The sequence below is a fragment of the Pseudophryne corroboree genome, chromosome 7, assembly GCF_028390025.1.
Source record: "Pseudophryne corroboree isolate aPseCor3 chromosome 7, aPseCor3.hap2, whole genome shotgun sequence".
Classification (NCBI taxonomy): domain Eukaryota; kingdom Metazoa; phylum Chordata; class Amphibia; order Anura; family Myobatrachidae; genus Pseudophryne; species Pseudophryne corroboree.
The window spans coordinates 147,521,509-147,543,359 of NC_086450.1; the positions used below are offsets into that span (position 1 = coordinate 147,521,509).

Here is a 21,851-nt window from a genome sequence, read left to right on the forward strand (position 1 = left end):
ATATATATATATATAGATATAGATAAAATAAAGACTTTAAAATGACCTTCAATAGCACTTGCCTAAATGACTAGATAGTCAATTTAAAAAAAAACACTTGCTCACTGCCTCTGTGTCAAGAACAGTTAAAATCTGTCTCTCTGCTGCGTCTCCCCTGCTGAAAGATAGCACTCCCGGCGCACAAGACTGGTGAGGGCCCCAGAGGTTGAGCTGAAAGGCCATTAGTAGAAAGACAGAGCTCTGCCCAGTAAGTGATTAGCACACTTTTAAAGAGCAGATATACAGTATAAAACCTTCAAGAGAGAAGGAAGGTGCCAATAGCAACCCTTCATTATCTATCTGTAATTTGACTAGCACAGTTTAAAAAATAACAGTTAGGAGCTGATTTGTTGCTATGGGCAACTTCTCCACTTTATGTCTCTAGAAGGTTTGATACATTGCCCCTAGGAATGCTTCTTAATGATCAGTTCTTATAACTATTGGATTGCTGCATCCCTCAAGTGAATAGAAATAATTAGGAGGATATCTTTTTTAAAACCCTTGCCTTTGCATCATCAGTGGTTTTCCCTATTAAGACTAGTAAACTATTTCAGCCGAGGCTATTGCAAACTGGAAAAAAGTTTGATTCAGATAATTAGCTGAATTTCATAGCACTATGGAAATGTTGGGAAGTCTGGTACTGATTTGACAGTCTACACTCCCGCACAATGCCTACACCAGGCTAGACAATCTATTTTACTGAAAAAAAATAGAGGTCCAATGAGTTGCATTGTTTCAAAGTTCTTTCGTTTCATCAGTGAAGTGGATAAATCTCTTACTAATTAAAATGCCAGTAACAAGAACAGGAGGTACATAAATTAATTACTGCTCTCTGTTGTCTCAGCATCTGCACCCAGAACAGCATGCCTCTACATTACCAGTCTTGTATAATGCCAAGAGACTGTGAAGTATCGGAGTGGTCTGCATGGAGTCTGTGTTCTAAGACCTGTCAGCCCGGAGGGTCAATTCTTGGATTACGGAGCAGGAGAAGGGATGTTAAACACATTGCGGTTGGTGAAGGGAAACCTTGTCCCGTGCTGGAAGAAATGGAAGCATGTAATACAGGAGGACGTGAGCCACTATGTCTCAGGTATATGCCCTCTCATCATTATAAAACGGTCAAAAGAAATATTAGTTGCTTTCCGGGAGTCAAGTGCTGGATTTTGTTCACTCTTCAGGAGAAATGGTTTTGTTTTATCTAGAAAGCTAGTAGAATAGATTTAGGTTGGTTTATGGATTTTATATTAAAAATCTGCTTCAAAGATAAACTACCAACCCAACTACTCAATTAATTATACAAAATTTCCGACACTAGTTAAAAAATCTTTTACACAACCCTGTTGGATGTTCCATGTTTACCCTGCAGTTCTTTAATACAAAACAGGCACATTAATTCCATTTGCCACTTTAAAATGGTTGCTGTGTGGTTGTGTAAGCTGAAGACCAATCACAAGCCATGATCTCTTAATTGAGGCATGTGATTGGTCCTCTCACTAAATTCTCCAGGGGCTATGAGAGAACCATCTGCATAAAGCAACTGCAATTACTAGCTAGAATAGACAGATGCTTAGTAATAAATACCTAACAGATGGTAGTACAGCTTAAAAGGATTTAAACACATCAAGGTTTAAAAAAGAAAAGGTTAAGACTGCTAGCAAGCCACACAAAGTAAAATGATTGTACTCACCCCTGGCTGCCCCTATTTTATGCTGTGCTGCCTGCTAGCAGTATATAGTAATTTTTTTCCCTTATTGTGCAGAAACCCTTTAACCAAAGCATATATAAATCACAGATTTCTGTACCTAGCAACAAATATAACTCACAGCAAACAGAAGGGGACTGTGTGCTGGATATAGCAGCAAGAATGGTATAAACAGTAATAGGGTATAATGTATTTAGAAAGGACACCAAGTGCCCTGGCAGATTTCTAAAGCCAAGTATGCTATGCTAAACAACTTTTACAATGGATTTTTTTCTTTATGTGATATTAAGTAATGAAAATACAGTACTGGAAAATGTATACATTTTCTGTAGTGCAATTCTGCAATATATATATTACAGATGTGTGCTGGACACTTTTCGGGTTTTGTGTTTTGGTTTTGGATCTGGATCTCCGCTCGTGTTTTGGAGTTGCATTGGTTTTTGCCAAAACCACCCTTTTGAGTTTTAGTTTTGGATCTGGGCGATTTAACAGCTAAAATCACAGTATTTGGGGGTAATTTTGATCCTATGGTATTATTAACCTCAATAACATTCATTTCCACTCATTTCCAGTCTATTCTGAACATCTCACAATATTGTTTGTAGGCTAAAAGGCTGCACAAAGGTAGCTGGATGACTAAGCTAAGCGACACAAGTGGGCGGCACAAACACCTGGCCCATCTAGGAGTGGCACTGCAGTGGGAGACAGGATGGCAGTTTTAAAAAGTAGGCCCCAAAGAGCACATAATGCAAATAAAAAAAGAGGTGCAACGAGGTAGCTGGATGACTAAGTTAAGCGACACAAGTGGGCAGTACAAACACGTGGCCCATCTAGGCGTGGTACTGCAGTGGAATACAAGATGGCAGTTTTAAAAACTAGGCCCCAAAGAGCACATGATGCAAAGAAAAAAAAGAGGTGCAAGATGGAATTGTCTTGGAAATGGACATGTACAGTTTAATAAACCCATCATATCAGCGACAGGTGGTCCCCCTGGAAAAAGCTCACCAAGTTCTCCGAATCATAGCTAGCTACAAACATACCATCTCCATATTTGATGACTTTTCACATTATGAGAAGAGGCAAGAGAAAGAACACAGTGTCAAGAAGGTGATTAAAAATTAGAGAGGCACACGCAATCAGGAACAACACACAGGCTTTCACCTCCACTCCTATATTGGTGTGGAACAGAAAGGACTTCAACCAAGCAAATATATAATTATTAATTACCACATTACTGGACAAACTGAAAAACTAGGTACCAAAGTCTCCAAAATTGTACGCCCTTCTCCATTTTCAGGGATTAAGATAATCTCGGATTTAATGCTGGGATGCAAATAAACTGGTGTATACCACAGGATCAAGATTGGATATTTTCCCCTCCACGGAGTCTGGAGACTTATTTTGTGAAAATCTCATGTGTTTCTTTTTTTCTCATTTTTTTTATTGCATTTGTATTTACATATTTTGTGGCAGATGCCTTATTTTTGTTTTTCACAGCTCCCAGTAACACACATGTGAGCATACCTGTGTGTCCCAGTTACACACATGTGAGCATACCTGTGTGTCTTGTTTATTTTATTCATATTTTATTTTTAAATAAAGCAGCCCCTTATATGTTTTAGCAGCCCCTCCTGAGCCCCCAGAACAGCCCCGGATGGGGCAAGTTGAGTTCCTGTTGGTTCAGTAAAGTACTAAGCACGACTGTGCAGTACATTTTTTGTTATTGAGCCCCTGCCCTAGTGGAGCTTACCACTCTACAGTCAAAACTCATTTCATACTATAATTAGGGCTGTGGGAGGAAGCAATGCTAACCGATGCGCCCACAGAATGCCTCAGCCTGGCAAGGCAGACATCTTCCTAGTTGTAAGCCACCATGAGACTCCAGACTGGGCCTTATTCAGTAACTGTTTGTGCCTCACAGGAGCTCCTGGCCCATCTAGTGCTGCAGTGCAATGGAAAGCTGATGCAATGCAAGATCACTGAATCTCTGTTCTTCTAACACCGCAAGGTCTTGCGATAACCCTACGCAGCCCTTAGGAAAAGTATATCCCTGTACAACAAATGTGCATCTTCTAAATAAATAATCCCAAAATGTGGAACATCGATAATAAATCAAGTATATCCCTGTACAACAAATGTGCTTCTTCTAAATAAATAATCCCAAAATGTGGAACATCAATAATAAATCAAAATTAAGGTTGACAAATTGGAGCCATTCATTTTAGTGAGTCTCTAACATGAAATCATTGAGAAGAACCTCTCTCTAATGCTCCGGAAGAAAAATCTCACTTTTACCTCTCCGGCAATTGCACTGGATTATGATTCAGTCTCTTCTGAGTCACCCTGACTTTGGCTTTAAATGTGGTCTCTCCCCACTTTATTTAAAAACACTTTGGCAATTTCCATTTCCACCTTTGCGGCTAGTTTTCACAAATCTGTTTGTGATCTTGAAGCTTGTTTCATATATGCTCTAGGTTTTAATTTAAACCTAGGATCACGTACAGCAGCACTCCTGGAATTATACGGCAGCACCCCTGGATTTATACTGCATAGGCAGCACCCCAGGAGAATTAGACAGCACAACAGACAGTCAACAGCACCCCTGGACTTCAACAGCAGTGGGGCAGCACCCCTGTACTAGTAGGGCAGAGGGGTAGCAACCCATATAGGGCAGCACACCTGGAATGATGTGGCAGACAAAGAAAAGACGTGTAAAATGGAATTGTGCTTGGGACCTCCCAACCACCCTATGTTGTATAAACAGTACATGCACACTGTAATACATCAATCATTTCAGTGACAGGGTCTGCCACACGACTGTGGCTGAAATGATTGGTTTGTTTGTGCCCCCAGCAAAAAAGAAGCAATTAATCTCTCCTTGCACAAATTGGCTCTACAGAGGCAAGATGTTGTCCTCATCCTTATGTGCCCCCCCTTCAGTGTTTACATCCTCATCCTCACAGAGAAATAATATTCAAACAAACCATATCATTTAGGTGTCAGTGGACTGCTTATGCTATTACCCAAAGTTTCTGAACTTGACAATGACTTAGGATGAATGCGCTGCAGGTGACGTATAAGGAAGGATGTTCCTAGGTGGTTAACGTCCTTACACCTACTTATTATGGATTGACAAAGGCAACAAATGGCTTGACACCTTTTGTCCGGATTTGTTGAGAAATAATTCCACACCGAAGAGGTGGCTTTTTTGGTATTTTGCCCAGGAATGACAATGGGCTTTTCCATCCCATGGCCAACAACTGTCTCCACTGGTGTCTTATTCAAACAAACCACATCACCATCAGAATCCTCATCGTCCACTTCCTCCACAGCGCCAGCTACACCAATATCCTCCTCTTCCTGGTGTACTTCTACAGTGACAACCTCAATCTCAATATCAGCAACTGAACTGGTGGTGCTCCTCCCAGCACTTGCAGGGGGCGTATAAATAGTGGTAGGAGCCTCCTCTTCCCATACAGTGTTGTGAAGGTCAGGCCTAGACATCGCAACCGCGGACAGTGCCAGCACCCCTGTATTTCCAAACACCCCTGTAATTTTACAGCTCACAAGTCAAGGCCAATGTACATTTATTTTCACTGCACCACTGTATTTTTACAGCATACAGGACCAGTGTGCTTTTAATTTTTACCAACTACACCCCTGAATATGTACAGCATACTTGGCCAGTGTAATGTTATTTTAACAGCAGCACCCATATATTTTTACAGCATACAGGAGCAGTGTGCTTTTCATTTTTAACAACTGCACCAGTGGCGGAACCTCCACCTTGCACTGGGGCCCACCGCTGCCAAGGGGCCCAAAGCCAGCGGCATGTAATGAGTCAAACTGACTCATTACATGCCGTCTGCCGATGTGTGCTGCGGGCCAACGAAGAGGAGCAGCAGAGCGCCAGAACGCAGCCACAGGGAGCAGGAGGTGGAGGGAGAGGGACTCGAGAGCCGCAGCAGCACATTGTAATTGGTGGCAGCGCCGCTGCAGCTGTCCCTCTCCTACCACATAGGCTGGCCGCTGCCGCTGTGGATGCTGGGAGGCACTTCCCTCATCACAGCGGCGGCAGCCAGCCTATGTGGAAGGAGACGGACAGCTGCAGCTGCGCCACCACCAACTATATTGCGCTGCTGCGGCTCCCGAGTCCCTCTCCCTCCTCTTTCTCCCCTGGCCGGGATCTGCCTGACTGCCTGCACCAAGGAGTCTGAGCCAGCGGAGAGACAGTAAGTATCATCTATTCTTTCTGTCTGTCTGTCTATCTATCTATCTATCCTGGCTGCTGTAATGTGTAAAAACGGGGACTAGTTGCCATACTGTGTAAAAAGGGGGACTGGCTACCGTACTGTGTAAAAAGGGGGACTGGCTGCCGTAATGTGTAAAAAGGGGGACTGACTGCCATAATGTGTAAAAAGGAGGACTCTGTCTGCCGTAATGTGTAAAAAGGGGGACTGTCTGCCGTAATGTGTAAAAAAAGGAGACTGTCGTAATGTGCAAAAAATGGACGCTGTCTGCCGTATTGTTTAAAAAGGGGACGCTGTCTGCCGTAATGTGTAAAAAGGGGACGCTGTCTGCCGTAATGTGTAAAAAGGGGAATCTGTCTGCCGTAATGTGTAAAAGGGTCTCTACCTGGTGTAATGGCGCTACTGCGCTGTGTAATTTGAATAAGGGAGACTACTGTACACTGTACTATGAATTGATATTATTTTGTGGCCACACCCCTTCCCCATGAGGACATGCCCGAATATTTTTTCCATGCGCCTACGGTTCGCACTGCCCATATTTTACATAAAGGGGGGGCGCCGATGCCGTTTCTTGCACACAGCACTAAAATGTCTAGTTACGGCACTGTTGCTAGGTATCCATTTCCCTGGCCCTGAGCAGGTCCGCCTCACCAGATCCTCTCCAGCACAGTGCCCCCATTGCGTCCAAATAATCACCCCCCCTCCACATCCTAAATCTAGGACACATCCACATCCTATACATGAACTAATCCCATCTGTATGTGTATCTCTACCCTGTTATGTCATACTGTACTTTGTATCCCTGAGTGCCACTGAATATTGTATATGTATGTATGTATGTATGTATGTGTGTGTGTGTATGTATTGTATATATACATATACATATATATATATATATATATACATACACCTGTGTGGCCAAGTGTATATATATATATATATGAAACGAAATAGAGGAGATGGCGCCAAGGGAGTTATATCAACGCCCTACCTAAAAACGGACCCTTACAGTACTCTCCGGATAAATTACGTCAGATAACAAATACTAACATAAAAATTTATTAAAACAACATATAAACCCGACACAAATGTTCATAAGTATACAGAGTTGATACATTTACATTTGTCGCACAATTTGAACAATCAGTTTGTAGTGATGAGGAAAAAGCGTAGATATATCACTACGATTTCCTCCTTCTCCTTATTGTAGATTCGGAGGTAACATCAGATAATAGATAAATAACCCAACGCGTTTTGTCTTGTTCCAAGACTTCATCAGGGGTAAAATCTCTTCATTTCAGAACATATTGTCAGCACATAAAAGGTCAACCAAAGATGTATGAACAACGTTTCAATATTTCAATGGGACTTGATTGATACAGCGAGGATCATATATCATCAGCTTGAGTCTGACATTCAGATATTCGAATATGGGGAAGATTCATATGTGTATAGAATCTAACTGGTTCGCAAGCATAAGGAACCTCGTCGGTCAGCAGCTTGAACCTGACACTCAGATTCAGGAGTGAAGGCAATTCAAATGGGTATAATGTCTAACCAATTTAGAACACGTGGTAGACCCTCCAGTGGTGCAGTGCTGACAGCCAAGTCTCTGTATAATGTGTCAGGTTCAAGCTGCTGACCGACGAGGTTCCTTATGCTTGCGAACCAGTTAGATTCTATACACATATGAATCTTCCCCATATTCGAATATCAGACTCAAGCTGATGATATATGAGGTATGGTCCTCGCTGTATCAATCAAGTCCCATTGAAATATTGAAACGTTCATACATCTTTGAATGACCTTTTATGTGCTGACAATATGTTCTGAAATGAAGAGATTTTACCCCTGATGAAGTCTTGGAACAAGACGAAACGCGTTGGGTTATTTATCTATCTATTATCTGATGTTACCTCCGAATCTACAATAAGGAGAAGGAGGAAATCGTAGTGATATATCTACGCTTTTTCCTCATCACTACAAACTGATTGTTCAAATTGTGCGACAAATGTAAATGTATCAACTCTGTATACTTATGAACATTTGTGTCGGGTTTATATGTTGTTTTAATAAATTTTTATGTTAGTATTTGTTATCTGACGTAATTTATCCGGAGAGTACTGTAAGGGTCCGTTTTTAGGTAGGGCGTTGATATAACTCCCTTGGCGCCATCTCCTCTATTTCGTTTCATATTTTCACACATTTAGTTCCTCCTAACAGGGAACTTAGAGGATACAGGCAGCCATATAATTAATTAATTTTAGTGTTTTATTTGAAATAGCGCAGTGGGAGAGTAATTCTTGTCATATATATATATATATATACACAGGAGGATGCAAATAATCCCTAATTTGGAGTTTGGGGTGAGGGGGTGGACTTGGACGGGATGAGAGGGATGCACCTGGGCCCACCGCTCGCTAGTTCCGCCAGTGAACTGCACCTTTGAATTTTTACAGCATACAGGGCCAGTATAATGTTATTTCTGCAGCGGGGTACACTGGATTCCACAGGGAATAACATCGGGGGGTAGAGTAGGATCTTGATCCGAGGCACCAACAGGCTAAAAGCTTTGACTGTTCCCAAGATGCTCTGCGCCGCCTCCTCTATAACCCCGCCTCCGTGCACAGGAGCTCAGTTTGTAAGTTGGTGCCTGCAGTGCAGGCAGCTAACAGGCAGGGCTGCTCCAGCAGCCCTAAGAAGAGCTATTTTAAAGAAGATAGAAGACTTCAAGGGCTGCAGCAGAGGCACTCTAGTGCTAGATATTATTCTGATATCTCCTGCTGCAGCTCCATCACCTCCCCCAGCAGCGCTGTACTCCTGCGTCCCTGGTTGCCGGGTACTTACAGCGGAGGCTCCGGTTCATCACCCAGGGCACACACACTAACCGAAGTTCTCTGGTATCGCGTGGCAGCACTCTAGGAGGAGGTAAGAGGGTCCCCCAGGCGGGACCCGCTGGAAATCGCGATCTACCGTGGCCATTAGGAGGCGGGCCGTGCGCGCTGACATGGACACTGTGGCAGTACAGGGACCCCACTAGACCACCAGGGCAAGGGCACAGGTCGGATTAGGCTATAATCCATTTTATTAAGCAGCACCCAGTGGTGAAGTCCAGCAAGGGGATAAGGCTCTGACCTGTAGCCCCTCCCCCAGCCCCTGTGCGCCATTTAGAGTAAATGTTCTCGCCCTGGAGCTGCATCTCTCTGTCTCCCTCACTCCCTGTTAGCATTTGGGCGCCTTTACACACAGCTGCGCTGATTCTGGGACTGCTGGATGATACCTCCTCTGTAAAGCCGCCTGCATCATCAGCGCTGTGCATTTACAGGACACTTAAGTATTCTACATGTCGTTTAGACAGTGTTAGTTAAGAACAAGTGCATACTTCAGGGTTATTTAGTACAAGTACCCTGTGATATTCATCCAGTTTTTACTGTGCATTGATATATCTGTTTATATACATAGCTTTACTCAGTAATTGTATTGCTAGTCCAGTGCAGTTTTATTGTTGGGCATAATTCCTGCATTGTACATGTGACTGTGTCAGTAGCGGATCTTGCCACGGGCAAGCAGGACTTTTGCCCGGGGCGCCGCCTTCCAGAGAGGGCGCCGGCGCCATCCGGAGGGCGCCGCTCCATGGCAAGATCCGCTGCTGCTGTCGTGCCCCCCGCTGCCGCGGCCCGCTGTCCGTTGTGAAGGGAAACTAGACGCGTGGGCTGCCCGCTGTGAAGGGAAACTAGACGCTACGCGTCTAATTTTCCTTCCTGGAGAGGACCTTCACTGTAATGATGTGCGGTGCGCGTTGAAGTCATCGCGCACCGCACTGCAAAGGTCCTCTCCACGAAGGGAACTAGACGCTTAGCGTCAAGTTTACCTTCGTGGAGAGGACCTTTGCTGTGCTGTGCGCAATGACGTCATCGCGCACCGCACATCCTACAACAGTACAGGGGGCGTAACTGACCACGCCCCCTGTGTGAAGCCACACCCCCTAATGCCACCCGAACCTGAGGAGGCTCCATGCATCAGGGTTATTAGATAATATAGGTATTTCACAGGATAAACGTAGTTTGTATTTTTCTCTGTGTTTTTCAGGAATCCTCTGTTTGTGCTGTCACACTGCACGGGGGTTTGTGTTAGGTATTATATCTGCTGATATTGTACTGTGTCGCCCGTGGTTTACACTTTCATATTATGTCAGCTACCGGGGCGATGGGTCTGGGGCTCATTCCGCCGTGCGCTGTTATGATGTCGCAGATGCATTTGAGGATAACATGGCTGCGGAGGGTTCAGGTTTTGGGGGTTCTGTACCCCCCAGTCAGTTTGTAACAATGGGGGCACATCAGGGCCCGCCTTGGTCTGCCTTTTCTAATTTACTGACTGCGCTGGTAACTAGACTCGCGCCTCCTCTGGGACCTGCTGTGCCTTATCAGCCTTATATGGTCCCTGCGGTTAATCCGCCATGGACAGATGCTCTCTCCACTCAGCTACAGCTATTTAATAACTCTGTGGATAAACGTATTCCTGACCCTCGCCCACCTAAGACTAAACCTCAGAAGTCCTCTCAGCGGGCTATTACTTCCTCTCAATCCACGCATGTTCCGGATACCTCTTCCGATGAAGATATATATGTGTATACTCACCCCACAGTTTCTGATCATGACGTTTCTGATGGGGAATCTGTTTCACAGGTGGATGCTCCTGATCTATTAGAGGCTATCAGGCTCATTCCTCAGATTGATGATGATCCTGAGCCTGCTACTACATCTAAGAAACCGGACAGGTTTAAACGTTTGAAGGTTACTAAATTGATTTTACCTCATTCTGACCACTCGGTTGACATACGTCAGGAATCCTGGGAGAACCCAGGAAAGAAATTCACCCCGCACAAGAAGATGCTAGCCCACTATCCCCTTGCGGCAGAATTGAGTAAAAATTGGGAAACGCCACCACCGGTGGATTCGCAAATCGCTCGGCTGGTGGTGTCATCCTGCCTGTCACTACTGTCACTTCTCTCAAAGAGACGACAGATAAGCGTGTGGAGGACTGCTTAAAAGCTATCTATACCCTTGCAGGGGCTGCGCACAGGCCCACCATTGTGGCTACTTGTGCCGCAGAAGCTATTGAGGCGTGGGCTCAGGAAATAGAGGCTGAGTTTCCGTCCAAATTTTCTGAACATGCCAGACAATGTCTCTCTTATATTGTCACGGCATCTCATTACATTAAAGAAGCAGCTTCAGATGCAGGTGTTCTGGCTCCTACGACATCCATTTTGGCTCGCCGTATTCTGTGGTTACAGTCCTGGTCGGCGGACTTGGACTCTAAGAAAACCCTAGAGGTGCTCCCGTTTAAAGGAAACATCCTCTTTGGTGAGGATCTCAACAAGATTGTCGCTGACCTGGCGTCTGCTAAGACTGCATGTCTACCCAGGGCCAGTTCTAGCCCTTTTGGCGCCCCGGGTGGAAAATAGGGGCATGGCTTCATACAGAGGGCGTGGTCAGTTACGCCCCCTGTACAGTTGTGCCCCCATTTGTGCCCCCTGTACGAGTAGCGCCGCTTACACAAAAAAAATTAATACTTACTATCCCCGCTCCTAATTCCCGACCGCTGCAGACCTCCGCCAGCGCCCCTCCTCTCCTCGGATCTATGGGAGAGACATCATGACGTCTCTCCCATAGCACAGCATAGATAGACACTAGATGTCAATTATGACCCCTAGCGTCTGTGTCAGTCCCACAATGGTGTGCGGTGCGCAATGACGTCGTCACGCACTGCACAGCAAAGGTCCTCTCCACGAAGGGAAACTAGACGGGTAGCGTCCAGTTCCCTTCACAGCGGGGGACCAGCGGTGGACACAGCGGGGGGCACAGTAGCACAGTAGCGGATCTTGCCATGGTGCGGCGCCCTCCGGATGGTGCCGGCGCCCTTCGGAAGGCGGTGCCCCGGGCAAAAGTCCAGCTTGCCCGTGGCAAGATCCGCTACTGTGTCTACCTAGTACTACTCATTCGGCCCGAAGGCTAAGAGTACTTCCTTTCGTTCATTTCGCCCTCCGGGCAAAGCAAAGGGTCAGGCGTACCCGAAACAGTCTTGCGCTTCCAAAACCACTAAGCCCAAGCCTAAAAGTGCCTGGGCTGCCCATCAGCCGGCTTCCAAATCTGACAATCCTGCGCCATGTTGGGGCGGGCCTCCCCCTGGGGGATCCCAGGGTGGGAGGCCGACTTCTACAGTTCACCCAGGTATGGTTGAAGACACGTCCCCCTCCTCGCTGTTGCCATGATGGACATCCCTTCGGATCGGGTGAAAGCAACAACTCTCCGTTTAGTGGTACAATCCCTCCTGGACAGCGGAGTGGTAGTACTTGTGCCTCTAGCTCAGAGGGGCAGGGGGTACTATTCAACGCTGTTCCTAGTCCCCAAACCGAATGGTTCCTCCCGGCCCATTCTCAACCTCAAATCTTTGAACAAGTTTGTGAGGGTCTCCAAGTTTCGTATGGAGACCCTTCACTCTATTGTCCTGGCTTTGGAACCAGGGGACTATATGATATCCTTGGATATTCAGGATGCTTACCTGCATATCCCTATTGCCATGTCACATCAGCAATACCTTCGATTTGCTATTGCTATTGGCAATCTCCATTACCAATTCCGGGCCTTACCGTTTGGTCTGACCACGGCTCCGCAAATTTTCACCAAGGTCATGGCAGTGATGACAGCTTCACTCCGCAGTCGGGCATCCGGATGCTGACGTATCTCGACAATCTGCCGATCCTGGCCAATTCCCCAGAAGTTCTCCTCCGTCATTTGGATCTGATGGTCCAGTTTCTGCAAGCCCACAGGTGGCTCATCAACTGGAAAAAAATCATCCCTGGTCCCTGCCCAGAGCATGGTGCATCTGGGAGCGTTGTTGGACACACACAACCAGAGGTTGTTTTTGTCACAGGAGAAAATCCTGAAGCTTCAGGACAAGATACGTTGCTTCCTCTCTCGTCCACGTGTGTCTATACACTCGGCGATGCAAGTACTAGGCCTCATGGTGTCGGCTTCGACATGGTGGAGTATGCTCAATTACATTCTTGCCAAGTGGGACAGTCTGCCTCACCGGATCAGGTCTCAAATGATCTCCGGAGGTCCATCTGTCACTGACCTGGTGGCTGCAGGACCAACGATTGAGCAGGGGTCGTCCCTTCTGGATCTCCAACTGGGTCCTTCAGATGGATGCCAGTCTGAGGGGTTGGGGTGCGGTGTTGGAGCAACACTCTCTTTAGGGTCGGTCGATGAGGGAGGAGTCTCTCCTCCCGATAAACATTCTGGAATTGCGGGCAGTGTTCAATGCTCTGAAACTGGCCCGGCATCTGGTACTGAACAGGCCTGTTCAAGTACAGTCAGACAACGCCACCATGGTGGCGTACATAAATCATCAAGGCGGCACTCGAAGCCGCATGGCAATGATGGATGTGAAAGATTCTTCAATGGGCGGAACGCCATCTGCCAGCCATATCGGCAGTGTTCATTCCGGGGGTCCTCAACTGGGAAGCGGACTTCCTCAGTCATCAGGTCGTACACGCCGGAGAATAGAGCCTTCATCCAGAAGTATTTCAACTCCTAGTGGACAAGTGGGGCCTACCAGATGTAGACCTGATGGTGTCTCGACACAATCACTAGGTTCCGGTCTTCAGAACAAGGGATCCACAAGTGGCATTCGTGGATGCACTGGCAATTCCATGGAACTTTTGGCTGTCATTTGTGTTCCCTCCGGTGTCACTCCTGCCCAGAGTAGTGAGGAAGTTCAAGCAACAATCCAGTGTACCTCGCAGAAAGAGATTTAACAAGGGTAAGTTCTTACCATAAATCTCCTTTTTAACAGAATCACTCCTATATTTTTACAGCATACAGGAACAGTGTACTTTTAATTTTTAACAACTGCACCCCTGAATTTTTACAGCATACAGGGCCATTGTAATGTTATTTTAACAGCAGCACCCCTATATTTTACAGCATACAGGAGGACAGTGCCCCTGCCCCCTGTACAACACAGTGACAGCTGGGACAGCAACACCCATGTACAGCTGCAGCACCCGTAACAGCATATGAAACACCAGTGACAGCCAGGACAGCACCCCTAACACAGCACAGGTACACCACAGTGACTGCAGCAGCACCCCTAAAGAGCACACACTAACCCCACCCGATGCCACCACCCACAGAGAGACAGAGGTCTGTTTCCCTCACTCTCCAAGTCCGGAGTGAAAATGGCGGTGACACGCGGCTGTTTATATGGAATCCTAAACCCGCGAGATTCCGGCAGTGGGATGATGACGTTTTGTCTCGTTCTGGTTTCCGAGTCTGACGGGAAGTCCCGAGCTGGACTCGGATCCGGGCTCGGAGCGTGAAGTCCGGGGGGGTTCGGTTCTCTGGGAACCAAACCCGCTCATCTCTAATATATATATATATATATATATATATATATATGACAACAACTTTGATAGCCTGAGCATGAAATTACATCTTTCCAATCTCTATATCATTTTAGATGCATTTTAAAAAAAAAGCAAACAAACCATAATATAGAGATTAATATAGCCGAGTTTTCTGGGAAATCTGCAGCCTTGTAATATACAGTATTACATTATTACATCAATAGCATTGACCTGCAGCCACATTTTTCTCATTCAGTAATGTTTTACATCTGGAACAGAATCTGACAGACTATTATTGCATCACAAAACGTCAGCCTTACATTTGTTTCAACAAAATACAAACTCACAAAGTTGCATAATGATAAAACGGGATATATTCATGTGACCGGCGGTCAGGAGACCAATGGTCACATAATCTCCCCCTTCATCCCAAAGCCTCACAATCCTGACGGTCGGCATGTCGACCAACAGGGACTATTCCCACTTGTGGGTGTCCACGACACTCATAGAGTGGGAATAGAACCCATAGCGGTATCTCGGCGTCGGTATGCTGACTGCTGTCAAGCATACCACACCCGATAAAACAGCTATTCTTCATATAGTACAAAGTAGGGATAAACAACTACATATTACACACTGAGCATAATGTAATAAGTTGTACAGTAACTGGGGGTGAACAGAGGAGGGATGGGGGACAAACTTAAGAGAGTTCCATCACGAAACATGTTTGATGCACCCCAGTGCTTGGGTGCGAGAAATCATGCTGGTGAAGTCAGATGTTTAAAGACCAGACAGCGGTCATTCTCAAAGATGGCAGAAATGGATAGAGGTGAGGTTGGAGGTGTACTGTAGGTTTCAACTGTAATTTCAAGTAGACTGGTTGGCAACACTAGAAATAGTTGTAGTAGGGTAAGAGAGCAGTTATTGTAGCGAAGACTACAGTAGTCATAGCAAGGGTTGATGAGAGTGCATCATAGTTTCAGTTATTTCCAAAGGTAAAGGAGTCTGATCCTGTAGATGATATGAAGATGAAAGCAGCAGGGTTGGGAGGGGTACTCAATGTTGGGAGCAAAATAGATCAAGGAGTTGAATATAAAGGCAGCGCACTTAAGGGACATAGGAGAGTGCAGTGTTAATATTTGGGGTAATTCAGAGTGGATCGCAGCAGAGAATTTGTTAGCAGTTGGGCAAAACCATGTGTACTGCAGGGGAGGCAGATATAACATTTTCAGAGAGAGTTAGATTTGGGTGGGTTATTTTGTTTCTGTGCAGGGTAAATACTGGCTGCTTTATTTTTACACTGCAATTTAGATTTCAGTTTGAACAAACACCACCCAAATCTAACTCTCTCTGCACATGTTAGATCTGCCCCTCCTGCAGTGCACATGGTTTAGCTCAACTGCTAACAAATTTTCTGATGCGATCAACTCTGAATTAGGCCCATTGTGCTGGGATATCCAAGAGATGATAGAGAATGCAGCTGAAGTTGCAAGAGAGGAGGAAAAGGTAGACGTCAGGGCAGGCAAAGTAAACTTCAGAGGTGATGTTGAAGGCCAAGGAGCTGATAAGATCAACAAGTGAGGAAGAGTACCAGGAGGAAAACAGGGGGGCCAAGTACAAGCACATGGGAGATGCCAACAGGTAGAGGAAGAGGAGGTGAGAAGGTGGAGTCAGAGATAGAAACAATAGTGTAATCATTGCTGAAACAGTGTGCCAAAGTCTCCTTTCACCCACATGTGACTCTTCTGAGTATCTATCAAGTTATAATGCGCACTTTTATTTACACCTTTCTATAAAGCCTTCTAAAATCTAAAATACTTTTTAGCTGTGCAATGTATTTTCAGTCTGCAAACACAATTTGAATTTATTTTTTATTCCCCTTTCCTAAGATAATAAGACGGTTCCCCTGCTTTACAGACTAATGCACTGTAAGTGCCTAATAATGCATTTTCTTCACTCCATTAAACATAGCAAACATTGTTTCTTGTTTTCTAGAGGATGTATTTATTAAGAGGTTTAGTGAGAATAGGAGGCTAATGTACTTATCGAATATAAATGAAAAGTTGTTGTTTGAAAAATTGAACAAATTGTTCAAGTTTATTGTGTCTATAGTTATAGTGGGACAGAGAGAGAAAGCCGATTAGAACTGAATAGCACTCTAATCCTACTTTTTGTATATATTCTTTTTACTCTTCCAATGTAGACAGAATATAAACATATATAATAATTATATGACTTTTCCTAGTTTTTATTAAGATGTTTATGTCAGCTTAGATCTGTTTTTCTCTGTCTCTGTAGCATAGTGGCCTTCTGTCTTTCCAAAAGCCCTCATGTTAGTCTTATTTCTGTATCATAAAGCTCTTTCAATGCAATAACCTGGTTTGCATGGCCTTTAGGCAAGTGATATGTATTACATCACTGAGTACTTGGCCAGAGACCAGGGCCGGTTCCGGGGCTTCTTGCGCCCGGGTGGCATTAGGGGGCGTGGCTTCATACAGGGGGCGTGGTCAGTTACGCCCCCTGTACTGTAGTAGGATGTGCGGTGCGCGATGACGTCATCGCGCACCGCACAGCAAAGGTCCTCTCCACGAAGGAAAACTAGACGCACCGCACATCATTACAGTAATGGTCCTCTCCACGAAGGGAAACTAGACGCGTAGCGTCTAGTTTCCCTTCACAGCGGACAGCGGGCAGCAGGGGGCACAGCAGCAGCGGATCTTGCCATGGTGCGGCGCCCTCCGGAAGGCGGCGCCCCGGACAAAAGTCCTGCTTGCCCGTGGCAAGATCCGCTACTGCCAGAGACCAAAGGCCCAAAAATATTTCAGAGAGCAAGCTAAATGATAGTAGACAGAACCCTTGACTAGACAGAACCCTTGACATGTGTCTATATCCTGTGTATACAAATAGCAACCTGATGGAGCACTTCTCACTAGAGATGTGCGCAAACCATTGGCGTTTTATTCTATAATGGGGGCATGTTTAAAAAATCTTTCTTTCCAGAGTCCCGAGTCATCACTGCAGCCGTGGCATAAAATCAGTGGCAAAATGGCTGCTACACGTGTGCAGAAGTGATTTGTCACTGGAACATGGCTGCCGCCATGTTTCTGGAGACCTGTTCATGTCAAGTAAACTCTGGAATAATGTCAGAGTCTATTACGCCATAGACTTCACACGGGCTCCATCCTCTGTTAAACTGGCCCTGGCGTAGACCGTGTTTTGGTTTTAAATCATTGTTGTGTTTTGGTTTTGCGTAAGCACCCTCAAGTCTTTTGGTTTTTAATCTGGATTTCTTAAAAATTTATACAAACAGCTAGAATTATGTTATTTGGACCAGGTTTTGTTCCTACAGTATTATTAACACTAATAACATTAATTTCCAGTTATTTCCATTGTGAAATGGCACCTGAAATCATGAGGAATGAGACATGTCATCCAAAACACGCTAGAATCGTTTTTAAAATCCAAGATAAAAACTTGGTGGTAAGACCCGAGCCAGGACTCTGTTTGAATCGGAACTCCAAAGTTCAGGTTTGTTTGGTTTTTAACAAAACCAGACAGCTCATTTCTTTTCATTGTGACAAAGAGTAGGATTCAGTACCAATTACAGAGTGCATTGGCTATTCAATTCATCCTTAACTGTGCTATGCTGCACTACCTTTGAAGTACAACAAAATGGGTGCAATTTTTCATTGCATAATCTAGCGTGTCCTATTAGCTTCAGAAGTCATTAAAGTGCATGTGACTTTGTCTAGCATTCAATTTTGTTTTCCATTCAATCCTCTAAAAATATGCTTTTGGAGGATTGTCACATTACTGAAGTATCTGGGCTATTTATTATGAGGGTACTGCAGCAGGTATCAGAAATATCTGCAGTAACCCTCAATTATCACAATGTCTGTCCCCAAATGTTGCATATGCATATCAATAGTTGATGGGAGAAATTTGTGGTTATTGATGCATTGGCCACGTAGTCTTAAGAGCAGAAAAACAAAAAAGAGAACAACATTTTATCAGTCCTCTAAATGGGATGCGATTATGTGACCGGTGGTTAGGAGACCACCGATCACAGTACCAGTACCTGGATCCCGGCATCTTAAAATCTCGCCGGTCGGCATGCCAACCAACAGGGACTATTTCCACTCATGGGTGTCCACGACACTCATAAAGTGGCAATAGAACCTGTGGCGAGCGCAGAGAGCCACCGAGCCTGCTGCATTGCGCTCGCCCCCCCGATGGCCATGTAACAGCCGGGATCCTGACATCGGTATTGTGACTGGCGGTCAGGAGGTGGAACATGGAGTCAGAGCCGGATTAAGGGGGGGGTCCCGGGGATACGTACCCCGGGCCCCCCTTTCCAAAAGGGCCCCCTGCCACACCACAGATCGTATCTTTCTTCAATCCGATCTGCGGTGCAGCGCTCACGAGCCCCGGCTCCCCGCTGCCCTGTCCCTCCTCCTCCTTCAGTACAGCGTGCGGCCAGTGGCCCAGTGCCGTTTAGCGGCGAGCGGCTCACTTTGTGACTACTTATCTCCTCCCTCTCTCTCCCCCCGAGCGCTCCTGCTCGGGGGGCGGGGCTTCGCGGAATGAGGCGTTTGCGTCGTGACGTCACGACGCAAACGCGTCATTCCGCGAAGCCCCGCCCCCCGAGCAGGAGCGCTCGGGGGGAGAGAGAGGGAGGAGAGGAGATAAGCATCGAAGGAGGAGGCGGCCGGCGCGAGGGACGTGAGTCGGCGGGACCCGAAGAGCGGGAAGATGTAAGTATTTTTTTTCTCTCTCTTTCTCTCTCTCTCTTCCTCCCTTCCTCCCCCCCACTTGACACCTGCCTGCCGCACTATGTAAAATGAGGATACCTTCCGCACTGTGTAAAATGGGGATACCTACCGCACTGTGTAAAATGGGGACACCTGCCTGCGTACGGTGTAAAATGGGGACACCTGCCTGCGTACGGTGTAAAATGGGGATACCTGCCGCACTGTGTAAAATGGGGGCACCTGCCGCACTGTGTAAAATGGGGGCACCTGCCTGCGTACTGTGTAAAATGGGGACACCTGCCTGCGTACTGTGTAAAATGGGGACACCTGCCTGCGTACTGTGTAAAATGGGGACACCTGCCGCACTGTGTAAAATGGGGACACCTTCCGCACTGTGTAAAATGGGGATACCTGCCGCACTGTGTAAAATGGGGACACCTGCCTGCGTACTGTGTAAAATGGGGACACCTTCCGCACTGTGTAAAATGGGGACACCTTCCGCACTGTGTAAAATGGGGATACCTGCCGCACTGTGTAAAATGGGGACACCTGCCTGCGTACTGTGTAAAATGGGGACACCTGCCTGCGTACTGTGTAAAATGGGGACACCTGCCTGCGTACTGTGTAAAATGGGGACACCTGCCTGCGTACTGTGTAAAATGGGGACACCTGCCTGCGTACTGTGTAAAATGGGGACACCTGCCTACCGTACTCTGTAAAATGGGAACACCTGCCTGCGTACTGTGTAATATGGGGACACTTGCCTGGTGTAATGTGTAAAAAGGGGACTTTTTTTATTTTTATTTTTTCCCCCTGTGGTGGGTGTGATGATATCAGACGAGGCCACGCCCACTTTAATGAGACCACGCCCATTTTAATCAGGCCACACACCCTTGTCGGGAGCGCGCGCGCATGCTTTTTCTTTTTCTGGCTATATGGGGGGGGGGGGGGGCTCGCAAATTTTTTTTATAGCAAGGGGGGGGCGCATTTTGAAATCTCGCACTGGGAGCCAAATTGTCTAGAAACGGCCCTGCGTGCGGCACACTAATGACGGAGCCGCAGGCTTGCTGAGCCGGACAGCAATTGGACAACTGAGCCGTCGCTCAGCTGCGCTGACTACAGCTCTAAGAAGAGTGCTCTAACAGCTGTAGTCAGGGCAGCTGAGCGACGGCTCAGCTGTCCAATTGCTGTCCGGCTCAGCAAGCCTGCGGCTCAGTCATTGGCGCGCCGCACGCTGAACTGAAGGAGGAGGGATTCTTAGATAAATTATATATATATCTATATATATAAATCCCTCCTCCTTCAGTGGACTAAAAAACTAATAAAAAAATAATAATAATAATAATAATAATAAAAAAAAATAATTATAATAAGAATTTACTTACCGATAATTCTATTTCTCGGAGTCCGTAGTGGATGCTGGGGTTCCTGAAAGGACCATGGGGAATAGCGGCTCCGCAGGAGACAGGGCACAAAAGTAAAGCTTTTACAGGTCAGGTGGTGTGTACTGGCTCCTCCCCCTATGACCCTCCTCCAGACTCCAGTTAGGTACTGTGCCCGGACGAGCGTACACAATAAGGGAGGATTTTGAATCCCGGGTAAGACTCATACCAGCCACACCAATCACACCGTACAACTTGTGATCTAAACCCAGTTAACAGTATGATAACAGAGGAGCCTCTGAAAGATGGCTTCCTAAACAATAACCCGAATTAGTTAACAATAACTATGTACAAGTATTGCAGATAATCCGCACTTGGGATGGGCGCCCAGCATCCACTACGGACTCCGAGAAATAGAATTATCGGTAAGTAAATTCTTATTTTCTCTATCGTCCTAAGTGGATGCTGGGGTTCCTGAAAGGACCATGGGGATTATACCAAAGCTCCCAAACGGGCGGGAGAGTGCGGATGACTCTGCAGCACCGAATGAGAGAACTCCAGGTCCTCCTTTGCCAGGGTATCAAATTTGTAAAAATTTACAAACGTGTTCTCCCCTGACCACGTAGCTGCTCGGCAGAGTTGTAATGCCGAGACCCCTCGGGCAGCCGCCCAAGATGAGCCCACCTTCCTTGCGGAATGGGCCTTAACAGATTTAGGCTGTGGCAGGCCTGCCACAGAATGTACAAGTTGAATTTTGTTACAAATCCAACGAGCAATCGACTGCTTAGAAGCAGGTGCACCCAACTTGTTGGGTGCATGCAGTATAAACAGCGAGTCAGATTTTCTGACTCCAGCCGTCCTTTAAATGTATATTTTTAAGGCTCTGACAACGTCCAACAACTTGGAGTCCTTCAAGTCGTCTGTAGCCGCAGGCACTACAATAGGCTGGTTCAGGTGAAACGCTGATACCACCTTAGGGAGAAAATGCGGACGCGTCCGCAGCTCTGCCCTATGTCGAATGGAAAATTAAATAAGGGCTTTTATAAAACAAAGCCGCCAGTTCAGATACTCTCCCTGCCGAAGCCAGGGCCAGTAACATAGTCACTTTCCATGTGAGATATTTCAAATCCACATTCTTTAGTGGTTCAAACCAATTGGATTTGAGGAAATCTAAAACTACATTTAGATCCCACGGTGCCACCTTAGGCACCACAGGAGGCTGTATATGCAGTACTCCTTTGATAAAAATCTGGACCTCAGGGACTGAGGCCAATTCTTTTTGGAAGAATATTGATAGGGCCGAAATTTGAACCTTAA

General features: G+C 46.1%; 1 protein-coding gene and 1 long non-coding RNA gene across 8 annotated transcripts in view; one reads left to right on the forward strand and one right to left on the reverse strand.

Annotated features, from left to right (window-relative positions):
* THSD7B (thrombospondin type 1 domain containing 7B) overlaps window positions 1-21,851 on the forward strand; it is a 1,210,507-nt gene that overhangs the window by 497,277 nt on the left and 691,379 nt on the right. For all 5 annotated transcript variants that reach the window (XM_063933719.1, XM_063933721.1, XM_063933718.1 and 2 more), the window contains one exon: window positions 884-1,129. In XM_063933719.1, coding sequence (XP_063789789.1) covers window positions 884-1,129 — 246 coding nt within the window. The remainder of the gene's footprint in view (window positions 1-883; window positions 1,130-21,851) is intronic.
* Window positions 1-21,851, reverse strand: part of LOC134944828 (uncharacterized) — a 92,388-nt gene that overhangs the window by 15,620 nt on the left and 54,917 nt on the right. The gene's annotated exons all lie outside the window — the stretch shown is intronic.